The 14,934-nt window shown below is 46.1% G+C and overlaps 1 protein-coding gene across 1 annotated transcript in view; it reads left to right on the forward strand.

The window, feature by feature from the left end:
- TNS3 (tensin 3) overlaps nt 1–14,934 on the forward strand; it is a 361,185-nt gene that overhangs the window by 109,080 nt on the left and 237,171 nt on the right. Inside the window, exon 2 of the mRNA XM_054991056.1 lies at nt 6,365–6,409. Coding sequence (XP_054847031.1) covers nt 6,365–6,409 — 45 coding nt within the window. The remainder of the gene's footprint in view (nt 1–6,364; nt 6,410–14,934) is intronic.

Consider the following 14,934-nt stretch of genomic DNA (forward strand, 5'->3'; position numbering starts at 1 on the left):
CCTTTCTTACCTATTCATTTTGCAGAGTGTAAGGATTTTTTTTTTTAAATGCAGCCAAGTGTTGCCAATTTTTGTCATCTAAAATAGACTTAGGATTTTGGATTGATGTTAGTTTGAGTATTGATAAAAAACCATTCTAATTTTCCAGACAATGTTGGTTGTTTCCAATAACGTGCAAATACCTATCCTTGCAGAGGTTGGAGCATATAGCAGTACCTCCCTGGAACCAGTAGTTATGATATCAACACAATTTAAATGATAAATTTCAAGTTTCAAATGAAGGATCAACCCCATACCTCAAAAATAGTATTTTGTGCTGTTTTCCAATAAACTTGGGCTGTGGGGCATGACCACCACATATGACTGTAATCTGCCTGTTGTTCTATGGCTGTCCACTTAATTGGGATTTTGTCCTGAAAGTCCCCAGGGATTAATCTTGGAAGGTTTAATATTTAAGTTTTAAATCACGGTTGTCGTCTGAAATCAAAACAAATCCTCAGATTTCCTCACTATAAGTTCTCTTGGAAGGTTAAAGCAAATTAATATCTTGGAGTTTATCCACCCTGTGCTAGAAAACAGGCGGCATTGTAATAATTTACCTCATGGCTGTTTAGAAGACAGCTGGTCTTCCTGAGGAGAAAAGTAGGCTAAAGTAAGTAAATAAAGAAGAGAATAATTGAGGAAGATGAGAGAAGGAAATCTTCACTCCAGAATAGTGGGTAAAGATGCTCCATTTCCAGCAGGACCCAGAAACCCCCTACTCTTTTTTCCTCACAAGTTACCCTTGGAACACATGAAGCTGTTTTGTATTGACAGAGGGCCAAGCTACACATGACGAATGACACTTGAATGGCAAGTGGATTGAGTGGAGGGCAAGTGAACAGGGAGAAATACACTTGCTGTTCAAGTGTCCTTCGTCACTTGTAGCTTGGCCCTCAGACTTTTTCTAGCAAGATCAATATTCTCTACTCTGACTGGAAGAGCCTCTCCAGAGTCTAAAGAAGAGGTCTTTCGCATCACCTATAACCAAATGTTTTATCTGGTGATATGAGGGGGTTGAACTTGAGACTTTCTTTATGCAAAATAGATCCAGAAGAGTTAGCCGTATTAGTCTGTAGTAGCATCTGACTGAGGGCCAAGCTACACATGACGAATGACACTTGAACAGCTAGTGTATTTCTCCCTGTTCACTTGCCCTCCACTCAATCCACTTGCCGTTCAAGTGTCATTCGTCATGTGTAGCTTGGCCCTAAGAGAGATGTGGTTCTCGCACGCATATGCTCCAATAAAGTTGGTTAGTCTTAAAGGTGCTACTGGACTCTTTACTATTTATGCAAAACAGATACTCTGCCACTAAGGGTCCTTTCACATGGTCATTTTAACCTGGTGTTATCCATTAATGCCCTGACTCCGTTTACATCCGTTTATGAACCGTATCTGAAGCGCTCAGTCCACCACCACTTCCCGACTATTTAGGGGATATTGGGGAGAGCAACCTTTACATTTAATATCAGGTCAGTTGATTGAGCAATTTTTAAACTCAATCTATCTGACGAGAAAGATATTTTTTAAAGACTCTGCCGTTTTTTCCTGCTTAAAAAATGGAACAATGCATTTTTTTAAAAGCAGGTGGCTTCTCTTGCAGCCACTTTTTTAAAGCAGGGTTTGAGGTTTCCCAGAAGAGAGAAAAAGAAATCTAACATTGGGAACAGTGATCAGGTTGCCCTGGATTGGCCCTACCAGCTTCTTATAATTCTGTGGTTGTCCAGAGGAAGAAAATGGATCCATCTGTGCAAGCATTTTTTGAAAGGCATTGGGGCGGACAAGCACTAGCATCAGGAAGCAGGCAGAGAAGTTAAAACCACTTTGGAGCAAGCTGAGCCAAGCGGCCTCCGTAGCACTAGCCATGCATGCTGCGGGTTTTACTGACCTGGGCCAGGGCAATGGACATAGGTGAGATTATATTGGTTGCCGTTGTTGCTGCAGCCAAGCTGTCAGTCAAGCGGATTCTGTGGGTCTTCTAGCACTGCAGAGGCCTTCTGGCTAGTCTACCACTGACTGGTTTACCCAGGGCTTTTTTTCTGGGAAAAGAGACAGAGGAACTCAGTGGGTTGCCAGCACAGGGGGCAACTCCCTGTGGGAGGCGGTGCTCCTGGTACCACGTGCGCATGCGCAAAGTGCGCACACACTTCTGAGACTGCACAATGACATCACTTTGGGTCAGCTGGAACAAGGGAGGAGTTTTTTAAAGTTTAAATTGCCCTCAGCGAAAATGGTCACATGGCTGGTGGCCCTGCCCCCTGATCTCCAGACGGAGGGGAGTTTAGATTGCCCAGAGCAATCTAAACTCCCCTATGTCTGGAGATCAGGGGGCAGGGCCACCGGCCATGTGACCATTTGCAAGAGGTGCCGGAACTCCGTTCCACCATGTTCCAGCTGAAAAAAAGCCCTGGGTTTACCACTGCTACCAGCCTAAATCAGGCTGTCAAAGCAGTAAACATAATTTCTTTCATGCTGGAAATGAAAGAAATGCTTGGGAAACAAAACCAGAAAAGGCAGTTTCTAACATTGGAATCAAAGAATGCTCTTCTGTGTTAAAGACAGTTGATTCTCTTCCTGTGGAAAGCATCACTGGGTTTGTTCTCTTGCTTATGGACCCAGAAGATGCCCCTCTCACTTTCCATAGCATCAGAGTAAGACAGCCCGGAGGAAGAATTAATTTGGCTGAAGAACCGCCCTCTGAACTGGTCAGCCGCGCATTTCCCTGAGACGTTCTCTCCTCTGTTTAGGATATTTCCATCTGAGGGCAGAAACTGTCTTTGGCAAAGTGTGTCCAGCTCTAGCTGCCTGTGCCGTGTTAGATTTATGCTTGCTTATGCCAAGGTAAAGGTGGTATTTGGTCCATTAGAACCCTGACTCCACATAAGGCCACTCGGGAAGTTTTGGGGGAAGAAAAATTTATTGGAATGTATATCCCATCAGTTCCCTGTCTTTAAACCTCGGCTGAAGGATAAAGCCATTGCTGACTTCTCTACAGTTTCTGCAAAGGAGGCCGGTAGGTATTCACTGAGGTAGATCTCCCAAGGCTGTGAGATATGGGCTAAACACTAAATGACAGACCCTATCTTCACCGCTACCTGCAAGCTCGAGTCACATTTCACTTGTCTGAAATGTCGCTGGATGAAATATACACACAGGATGGAGGATACTTCTGGTTTTTTGTGTGTGGCACGCTTATGATAACATTGGCACCGAGAGACTTCCACTGAGGAATCAGATTCTAGAGGGCTTTGATTATCCCTGGATGTAAAGACTTGGATCTTGCATTGCCCGTTCAAAGCATCCCATGGCTGTGGTGTTCTGTTGGCATACTGCTCTTGTGGAAGCAGACACGCTTGCATCGACGCTATTTGTCACTCAGGTAATTTCTGAGGTCTATTTTTTGTGCTCTCTCTCTCCCACGAGAGGTGCTGCTTCCACTTTGGAGTCTCTTGTGCGTATGGAAAAAATAGGGGGTCCAAAATCCACTGGGCTCTTGGGCGCAGTAGACAACAGGAAATCTGCATGCACAACCAAGGAAGAGCAAGTAGAACCATGTCCAGGATCCAAGCCTCTATTAGCATTAAGCCGTCAGAGTAGGACGGTGGCTATTACGGTCTCAGAACGGAGTGACCCCTTGGTCGAGCTGCCCCATTCTCTCCTTATAACAATTAAGAGTTCAGCCAGGTGCCTGGTCTTCCTCCCTTCCTGATCGGTCGTTTGGGTATATTTGTTTAGTCTTTTGGATAGCTCCTTCTTCCTCTGTACAACCAGCAAAATCACCACCTGTATTGCAAAAGAGAGGGAAACTATGCCAATTGGCGCAGTTTGGTTCATTTTATACAGACTTCAGAATTCAGCTTTCCTTGGCGCAGAATTTACATTACACACACCACACACAAAACACCACAGAATGCAAACAGACCCGGCTATGACCTTGGAAGCTGTCAAGCTGGGAGGCTTCCCTCTCCTTTTTATGGCTTGAGGGAAGGAACTGCCGTGTCTGTGAGGAGAAGTTAGTTCGAACGATGCTTTTTAGAGTCTGTCTTTGTCACAAGACATCTACCGAGGGAGCTCTGGCATGGGGGGAGAGGGGTTTCTCTTCATGCCATTCCCCCCCCCCCGGAATCTCCCTTTCCCATATTCATATTACTACTGTTCTGCAGGGTTTGTCTTGCCTGCCTGTTTCTAGTTTGATCAAAGGAGCTGGATTGGATTCTTAAAAGCCTTCATGTCTTAGGATCCTTCATGCAAGATCATAACTTCCCGTATATGTGGTCCTTTCTCTATGCACCTGCTTCGTGGAACAGGCTGTGGGTGGAGGTCCAGAGCGTATCGGCTTTGGTTGCTTTTAGGGAAGGGCTGTGAAAGGTTTATTCAGAAGAGCTTTCCCTTAATGATCACGTAGGTTTTGAGTCAGTTGTTTATAGTGGTTAATGTTGGACAGTCTTAGGGCCAAGCTACAAGTGACGAATGACACTTGAGCGGCAAGTGCATTGAGCGGAGAGCAAGTGGAGGGCAAGTGAACAAGGAAGAATACACTTGCCGTTCAAGTGTCATTCGTCACTTGTAGTTTGGCCCTGAGGCTCAAATTCCCACCCAGCCAGGAAGCTCGCTTAGGTGATGGCAGGCCAGCCTCTATCTTTCTGTCTGTCTGTTTTTCTCCTCACCTAGCCAGACAGGGTTGTTGTAAAGATAAAAAGGGGATAAGATGTATGCTGTCCTGAGCCACTTTGCAGGAGGGTAGCATTAAAATGTGCTTGATAGATTAGCTACCCTCTGTATTTTTGGGTTGTTTGGTGTGTATATATTTATTTCTATCTTGTGTATTTTCTTGTAAATCACCTTGAACATTGTTTTGAGAAAGGGATCACTGGAGACTACATAAATAAGTAAAATAAATATGTATCTGGGAAGACCCAAAATTAGATGGCTTGACTCAGTTAAGGAATCCGCAGCCTCCAGTTTGCAAGATCTTAGCAAGGCTGTTAATGATAGAATGTTTGGGAAGTTGTTAATTCATAGGGTCTCCATAAGTTGGAATAACTTCCATAAGTTGGAATAACACACCCACTATGGGGTAATAACAGCTTGGGATGGTAGAGGGTTGGGTGGCAAGTTCTAGGGGCTAGGGAGGGGGGGATAGCCTATCTCTGCTCCACTGCTCCAGTCAAATTTGGACCCCCCCCCCAAGGCTACGTGGAAATAAAAACAAAAATATTAGCAGATCCAATCACAGGTTTCCTGATAATATGGATTTTGGCCCTTTGCCTGAAATGGAAAAGCTTTCATTGTGTACTGCACAGATGGAGAACAGACGTTTGAATCCTCAACTCTGGGGCAGGAGGCAGGCTCCCTTTACATGAAGCTATATGCCATGCTTCGCTGAAATGTTTCCCCAATACATCAGTTTCTATGGAGGGAGTCATTTCCTTCATGTAAGAGCATTTGGCATTCTCTCTCTCTCTCTCTCTGCATCTTTTAGAGTTAGAATCCAGCTAAAGCCTTGATGCTTGAACCTGTTGAATATGCCAACTGTTTCTTAGTGCAGGCTGTGTGACAATGTCTTGACAACACTGACTTAGAGCCAAACCACACGATACGAAGTACACGTGAATGACACGAAAACTTACTTACCTGTGTTCTAACGTTGTTTTCAACTACACGCGCCAGGATTGCAGGACCTCCATCGAACCCGTGTTCATGGTGGCACAGGTTTTCTCCGCGTACCTCCAAGATATCCCATCATGCATCTCCACTTTGCACAGATAGGAAGCAGAATATATAGGAAATAACGACGCTCTGCATTGCCGACTTACTGATTGTGACTGCGTACACGCGCCGTCACGGCTACACTGGAGCCGAAAATTTTGAATGCGTGCCTGGACCAGGACACGTGTTCATCGATAGAGTGCTGGACACGGGCATTTGGGGTAAGACAGGACTCCTGACACTCGCTCTGTCTCGTGTAATTTGTATCGTGTGGTTCGACTCTTAGGCTTTACCAGAACCTCCCAGAACCTACTTCAACACTCTAACCACCACACCACGCTGGCTGGGTGTGGGTATGTGAGTTGCAAAGGGGGTTACTTGTGGGGAGTCTTCTGGCTATAAAACTCTCTGACAAGCCTTGCATGATTTTAATTCTTGTGCAACATCCTTACTCTTTGTGCAAGGTTTGGAGACTTCTGAATTACACTGAAGTCTGTGAAGGAGTTAAATGTGCACGCGATGGAATGACTGCAGTTGTAATAAGGCATTTTTGGAATTTGCCCTGTCGGTTGGTAATATTTCACTAATTGAAGTAACTCTTTGTTTTGAACAGGTTGACAAGGCTTTGTCCGGAGTCTTGGCCAGTGAACTGACGGAGGTATGTTCATTGTTCAGCAAATCTGTCTGCTTATTTTTAAAAGTCTGATGATCTGTTGCAAGTTGTGCCTCCCTTGCTGCCCCAAGTTTAATCATATCTGTGAATTCTTGTGGTTTATTTGCTGCCGTGCGTTGCATGCTATAAAAAGCTTAGCTCTCCCTCTGAGCAATGAAAAAAAATCACCAATAAAGGAAATACGAGATTGGCACAATGCAGGAGGGGGGCACACACTTGATTTTGCAAACGTAGGCCAGGCATGCTTGATGAGTGATGGATCTGATCGTGGCTTGGGCAGGGAATATGATAAACTTATAAGTTGCTTTTTTCCCTCTACCTAGGGCCAAAACATTTAGGGGTCCTAGAAGGGGAGGGGGCTAGGCAGACAACATTCTGGTGATTCTTGTGGCCAGTGTAGCAAGTTGAATCCTCTCGCTGCCTGTCATGTGACGTCTATTTGGATCTGGGTGGTGTGACATGCGGGCAGTCGGCCTCTTTGTTGGGAGAGATCAGCAGTGGTAGCACTCAAAGCTAGTCAGAAGTAGTTTTTTAAACACTGGCCCTACTTTAAAATCCCCTGACCTGGATGGCCCAGGCTAGCCTGATGTTGTCATATCTTGGAAGCTAAGCAGGGTCAGCCCTGGGTAGCACTTGGATGGGAGACTGTCAAGTAAGTCCAGGGGCATTACACAGAGGCAGTTGCTGGCAAGCCACTTCTGTTTGTCTCTTGCCTTGAAAACCCCGTTAGGGATTCATCATAAGCCAGCTGCGAGCTGACGGCACTTTACACACACACACACAGAGTTTGAAATGCTCCAGAGGTAGCAGCATTAGCTCTCCCCACCGGTTTAACTCCCATATAAGCAGAAACAAGGGGAAAAGGGGCTCTTTAACCCTGTCTTCCTCAGCATTGTGAAAGAGGCTTTGACAGAGTCCTTCCTTTAGCCAGCTCAACTGTCAACTATGCTTAGTTGTTGTCTTGGCTTGAGTGGGGAAGTGAACAACTAAAGTACCTAATATGGCAAGGTCTCCATTGGTTTTCAGGCTTCAAAACTGGGGGCTTATAGGCCTTTGCCATTTTGTGAACTTGAGAGAGTGTGTCTGAGATGCATAATGGGGCATATTGGAATCTTCCCTGGGGGGTGGGAGGGTCTGTCCTTTAATATGTCCAGGCTTTGCTTCTGTCCAGCTGAAAGGGGTATTTTTGTCTGAAAAAGCATTTTTCATGAGCTTTTAAATGACAGCCCATCCCTCAAAGAGCTGAATATTGTATGTGTGCGTTATGTGCCATCAAGTCGCCTCCAACCTATGGCGATCCTGTGAATGAGAGACCTCCAAAATGTTCTATCAGTAACAGTCTTGCTCAGATCCTGCAAACTGGAGGACGTGGCTTCTTTTAGTGAGTCAAGCAATCTCTTTTTGGGTCTTCCTCTTTTCCTGCTGCCTTCCACTTTTCCTAGTATTATTGTCTTTACAGAGAATCTTGTCTTCTCATGATGCGACCAAGGTATGATAGCCTCAGTTTTGTCATTTTAGCTTCTAGGGAGAATTCAGGCTTGATTTAATCTAATACCCACTTATTTGTCTTTTTGGACGTCCATGGTATCTGCAAAACTCTCCTCCAGCACCACATTTTAAATCAATTCATTTTCTTTCTGTTAGCTTTCTTCACCACCCAACTTTCACATCCATAATAATGACAATGGGGAATACCATAGTTCTACGAATGCAAATTAGCCTATGCAGATCTTCTGCAAATGTTGGTCATCGGATTGCAGGCTACTGAAGGGGCCAGGCAGTATTCGCTTCCTGAATTTGGCACCTGAGATTCTAGCTGTTAAAGGCTCTTTTCTGTTTGACGTCATGGAAATTCAGAACTCGTGTACGTATGCTGAAAATAAGGGGATCTGCTGTAGGGTTTGCCTTGCCTCAAAGAATAGCAAAGGAGGTTATTCACAATGTTTTAGAGTGGTTTAAATAAAATATTTATCTACTGCTGTGATATTCAGCCTTTTTGTCTCCAGGGAACCCTTTTTATAGTCCTCCATAGTCTTAAGAATTTGGGACGTAGGGTGAACTTTTTTTTTTAAAGATTGTAATATCTTTTTTTAAACTTACTTATCAAGTGTTCCTTAAATAACCTTATTTTCGAATGCTGTTTGAATGTCCTACATCCAGGGCTTTGTTCTGGGAAAAGAGGTGGTGGAACTCAGGGGGTTGCCCTTGGAGAAAATGGTCACATGGCTGGTGGCCCCGCCCCCTGATCTCCAGACAGAGGGGAGTTTAGATTGCCCTCCACGCTGCTCCAGCAGCACAGAGGGCAATCTAAACTCCCCTCTGTCTGGAGATCAGGGGGCGGGGCCACCAGTCATGTGTCCATTTTCAAGAGTTTCCGGAACTCCGTTCCACTGTGTTCCAGCTGAAAAAAAGCCCTGCCTACATCTATACTGACTACAGTTTAGCAATAAATGCACTTGAGTCAATTGCAATAGCCATCAGCTCTGTGGGATTGCCGCCATCACTGTTTCCCTATGTAAAAGAATTTATTTATTTATTACATTTCTAGACCGCCCTCCCCGTCAGACGGGCTCAGGGTGGTGTAACACCATACAATTGATAACATATAGTTTAATAAAATAAAAAACATTATAAATACACATTTAAAACATTTTTCCATATGCAGTAAAATTTCTCAAATGGCGGGTATAAATATTAAAAATTCAGCATTTTAGATGCAGGGCTCCTGCATGGGTGGAGGATGGTCTTCGGTGGTATGGCTGGTAAGAGGACAGCTTAGCCCCCACCAAATGCCTGGTGGAACATCTCCATCTTGCAGGCCCGGCGGAAAGATAACAAATCCCACCAGGCCCTAGTTTCCTCAGACAGAGTTCCACCAGGTCGGAGCCAGGACCGAAAAGGCCCTGGCTCTGGTAGAGGCCAGACAGACCTCCCTGGGGCCAGGGACCATCAGCAAGTGCTTATTAACTGACTGAAGCGACCTCCGGGGAACATATGGGGAGAGGCGGTCCCGAAGGTATGCTGGACCCAGCCTGCATAGGGCTTTATAGGTCAGCACCAAATGAGTTTGGAGCTGGCGGTGGGTGACTTTTAAGGTCCAATATCCAGTGAGGATAAAATGAAAGGGAGGAGAACAGCGTAAGCCTCTTTGGATTCCCATTGGGAAGAAAGGCAGGGTATAAATGAGGCAATAAAATAATAAAAAATATTATAAAGAGGATACAATCTCATTACTCTGTCAAGTTATAATGAAGATCTTGCTGCACAGATGTGGGATAAGATGATAATAATAACAACATTCAATTTATATAACACCCATCAGGACAACTTAACACCCACTCAGAGCAGTTTACAAAGGGTGTTGTTATTATCCCCACAACAATCAAACCTGTGAGGTGGGTGGGGCTGAGAGAGCTCTGAGAGAGCTGTGACTGACCCAAGGTCCCCCAGCTGGCTTGAAGTGGAGGAGTGGGGAATCAAACCCAAAGCAGGACTCCAGATTAGAGTGCTGCCGCTCTTAACCACTACACCAAACTGGCTCTCTGTCCCTCTACCCTGTGTGTGATGCTAAGAAGGGGCCAATTGTATGGAATAGGGGAAACACAGAATTTCAGTGTACGCTTAACCGTGCAGTTGAATTCATTGGGTCTTATTCCAGCATAGTGTGTTTTTAACACTGCAGTTTTATCAGGCCGTTGTAACCAAAACTATAACCTTCCAAGCCCATTGATTTTAATGGAAAGAGGGTAACTCTGTCTGGGACTTCAAGCCACTTTTCTGTCTGTCGTTGCTGCTTTAACAGACTTGGTCCTGGCTCTTGCCGCTTGAACAGCAAGAGAGCAGGGATTATGCAAGACGATAAGGCCTGTCAGGTTGGATTACCCTCTCTGGTAGTGCATTGAATTCTTAGTCAAACGGGATCATCTTGCTTAATCTCTGGCTTGTTCTTACAGCTGGCAGGGGAAAAATTGCTGATGAGTATTAATGGAGCAGCACTAAATGCAATGAAGGGATGGCGTGTGTGTGTTCACAGTGCTTACCGGCCACGGAAAATCGTGCCAAGCTCCCGGAAAGACAGCATCTTCCTGGAGTGATTTCGTGCGAGAACGGCTGTTCTCGCACGAAATCGCACCAAGAAGATGCTGTCGTTCCGGGAGCTTGGCGTGATGTTCCGTGGCTGGTAAGCAGTGTGAAAACGGCCTGTATCTTTTTAAAAAAAATCTTAACCATTTGCTGTGGCTGGCTTCATATTTAAATATTCTCCACTGTGTGTGCCCTGGTTTCTGGAGTGCTTGCATTGTCCTGTTTGGATCTGCCCTGGGTCATGACAACCATCTGATAGATTCTTGGAAGACAGGTCCATTGATAGACTTGAGATGATTAATGGGAGCCTCTGTGTCCAGGTGCAGTAAGCCTCCGGAACCCAACGCTAGGAGGTGACATCAGGAGTAGACTTGACCTCTATGCTCTGTTTTTCGGCCTTAACAACAACAACAACGACATTCGATTTGTATATCGCCTTTCGGGACAACTTAACGCCCACTCCGAGTGGTTTATAAAGTATGTCATTATGGTTGGCTGCTGTGTGGGATGCTGGACTAGATGGGTCTGATCCAGCAGGCTATTCTGTCCCATCCTGTAGTCACTCCAACGGCTACATGCCAGTTTCCATGTTCAGTTCAAGGTACTGGCCCTCACATGCAAGGCTCTTCACGGCTGTGGTCTGGCATGCCTACAGGACCGCCTCTCCCTCTGTTCCTCCACGGCAGCTTTGCTCATCTGAACAGGGTCTCCTGCAGGGCCGGCATGCCCATTGAGGCCAGGTAGGCAGTTGCGTCAGGGTGCGGGGCGCCGGAGGGGGTGCTGGAGGAGGTGCTGGGGGCAGGAGCGTGCGCCACGGAGCTGCAGCTTCCCAGCCCTCCCGCCTTGCGCTGCCGCCGCTGCCACCACACCCCCCCCCCAGCTGGGCGCAGCAGCTGTGGGCAGGCGTTTGGGGCGGCGCAGGGCAACTGAGCAGGAGAGCTGGGAGGCCACCTATGTGCCATCCCAGCCGCCTGCTGCAGCAATTAGGCTGGCTCATGCGCACACCCATGATGAGGTCACATGTGATGTCATCACGCAGGCTGGTGTGTGCATGTGCGTGCACGCATGTGCCCAGCCGGCTTGCTGCAGGCGCCGGAAACCCTGGCGCTGCTCCTGGTCTCCTGCAGGTGCCACCCTGCACATGGGCATTCTCTGTGGTGACCCCTCCCCTGTGGAACGGCCTGCCTGAGGAGGTCAGGAGAGCCCCCACCATCTCCTGGTCTTCTGCAAATGATGCAAAACTGAATTATTCAAAAGGGCTTTTTACCCAGACAGGAGGGCTGTACTGTAGAGAGGTAGTCTCAAAGAGATGCTTCACTGACGAGTTATGGACCATAGATTTCACCACTAAGTTGCCTTATGTCCTATCAGTTGCTTTAAGTATGTGCTACCTATTGCTTTAAATATGACCCTACTGGGTAGGTCTATGTAGTCTAATGTCAGTCCTAGAATTGCTTATGCTCCGTTTCAGCATTTCTTTAACTCTGTATCAGATTCTTGCCAATGCTCTGTCTTTATAAAAGTGCATTTATTTACCCTAGGGCATTGTTTATGGAAATGTCCTTGATATTGACTGTACTGATCTCACATTATGTAATCCTGCTTGAGTCTCAGTGAGAATGGCAGACTATAAATGGCATAGATTAAACAAACAAACAAATAAATGTTCGGTATCTCTTTGCATCCCAGTGCTAGGAAGCTACATCAGGGAAAGGCCTTGGCCTCTGGGCCCTATTCCTAGCCCTCCAGGGCAAGACTTCGCCACTTTGTGAGACAAGGGGCTGGATGGTGGACCACTGATGTGATTTAGCAGGGCTTTGGGGGAGCGGTCAGTATTGGCTCTCATATCCTGTAATTATTTGTACCTTCGTTGCAATGTGATAATTCACATTTCCTAAACTGTTGGACTTTCAGGCCTCATTCTGTAATGACATTCCTCACCTTGAAGATAGATTGGTTGTGATCTGTCCGTTGAGGATGACCCTCCGCACATCTGATAAGTGGGACAAGCCCATGAAAGCTTTTAATACCTGTATTGGTGTGGTGTAGTAGTTGTCAGACTAGGTTCTTGGAGACCCTGGTTTGAATCCCCATTGTGCCGTGGTAGCTCACTGGGTGACTTTGGGCCAATAAACACAGCCTAACCTACCTCACAGGGTTGTTGTGAGGATAAAATAGAGAGGAGAGCAATGTAGGCTGCTTTGAGTCCCCACTGAGGAGAAATATGGGGTATAAATGAAGTAAATAAGTCAAATAATGCATTTCCCATACCTGTATAATATACAATAAAAGCTGTGCCGGCTGCGGCAAGTGCTTTGAAGCCATTTGGATTAGTGGGTGTTTCAGATGGTAAAAAATGACTGTACTTCTTTTTGGTATAAATTCCCAGTTGTGTCTCATACTATTTGGTGCAGCGATTAAGAACGGCAGGACTCTAATCTGGAGAGCCGGGTTTGATTCCCCACTCTTACACATGAAACCAGCTGGGTGACCGTGGTTCAGTCACAGCTCTCTCAGAGCTCTTTCAGCCCCACCCACCTCACAGGGTGAATGTTGTAAAGCGCTCTGAGTGGGTGTTAAGTGGTCCAGAAGGGAGGTATAGAAATCGAATGTTATTGTTGTTATTATTATTATATTGTTTTTTAAAAAATTGTCGACTAGATTGATTTCTGCTCTCTCTTCTTTAGATTGCATTTGCATTGTGAATCTTGGTAGGGCAGGTCAGTTTGGATACTGGGCAGGAAGGAAAGCACACCAAGAAAGTTTTGAGGTGGGGTGGATTGTTGGTAGCCATTCATCTTCTGCATGTGCCAATGCTTTCTGTTAGCCTTTATTCTCGTCCCTGTAGGTGGTTAATATTGGTTGGTGTAGGCACTGCCCACTGCCCTTCAGATACCCGCTTCCCCCATTCAGGTGGTGAGATGTACTCAGGACTTTTTTTCTGGGAAAAGAGATGGTGGAACTCAGTGGTGGAACTCAGGACTGCACAATGACGTCACTTTGGGTCAGCTGGAACAAGGGGGGAGTTTTTAAAAGTTTAAATCGCCCTTGGCGAAAATGGTCACATGGCCAGTGGCCGTGCCCCCTGATCTCCAGACAGAGGGGAGCTTAGATTGCCCTCTGCGCCGCTCCAGCAGTGTGGAGGGCAATCTAAACTCCCCTCTGTCTGGAGATCAGGGGGCGGGGCCACTGGCCATGTGACCATTTTCAAGTGGTGCCGGAACTATTCCACTGCGTTCCGGCTGAAAAAAAGCCCTGGCTGTACCCTTCCTGCATCAGGCGTGGTCTTTTGGAGCTGTGTGTGTTTTATCTTCCTAGTGTTTTAAATAAAGACTTGTTCAGCACAGTGATTTATCTCTTTTGAGCTGCACAGAGCTTTTAGAAAATTCAAACAGACAAAGAAGAAGAAGGAGAATGGTCTTTGATCCAACGGGCTAGAGTTTGCTTTTCTATAGCAGCCTCTGTGGAAGGTTAACCTTGAACACCTGCGGGGGGGGGGGGAAGCTTTAACGAGCATGTAAAAACATTTTGAAGTGGGTCTTTTTTTGGAAAGAACACATTGCTCAATGAATTTTGCAGACATAATTGGTTTTGAAACGGCCCAAAAATTTGTAAAAGCTTTTGAAGTCATGCAGGGAGGGAAGGTAAAATCCATTTTAACAAGTGTTTAAAGAAAGGCACTGATGTTCACTAAGAATAGCTTCCAATGGATGGAACAAAAGTGCGTCCCATTCTCCCACAACACTGTCATGCTCAAAATCGAACTTTCAAATCACCTTCCGCCCAATTCGTGGATGCATGCATGTTTCTCGGGCAGGGAAGTTGCAGGAACTGCTGAGCCTGGGTGGAACGGTGGTCTTCAGCCCATGGGTTGGGACTCTGCGGTGGGCAGCGGAGTCCCTACAGAAATGCCATTTTTGTTTTTTTGGGGAACTGCTGCTAGAGGGGCATGCTTAGGGAGCCCTTCTTCTTATGCATGCTGAGAGGAGCAGCAAGATGGTTGAAGATGGCGTTGCAGCATAGGCAAGAGAACAAAAACTCCCACCGCCACATGGAAGCTTTCCCCCATCTTCCTTCTCTCTTTGTTCAGTCCTGCTTCTTTGCCTACCATTTCTGTCTTTGCCCGATTCCGTGGAAGCTTAGCTTTCCCTCTTCCTCTCCCAATGGAAGCTTGCTTTCTGTCTCTGTTCCAGCCACACCCCACCCCTGCCCGTAGGTCCTCTGGTATCATTAGGTAGCTATTAATTACAACTTTAAAACGTTTTCACTTGATATGAAAAGCAAAGATGAGACGGAGGGGGAAGCAAGGCAAATATACGAACTTGGGAGTAAGTCTATTTCCGTACTTGAGAATGCAAATGGTGGAACATGGAGAAAGCTTTGTTAAGTTATCTCAACATGTTTGCAGTGGGGCAAATGAACAGTAC

Source organism: Eublepharis macularius, chromosome 11, assembly GCF_028583425.1.
Source record: "Eublepharis macularius isolate TG4126 chromosome 11, MPM_Emac_v1.0, whole genome shotgun sequence".
NCBI lineage: Eukaryota > Metazoa > Chordata > Lepidosauria > Squamata > Eublepharidae > Eublepharis > Eublepharis macularius.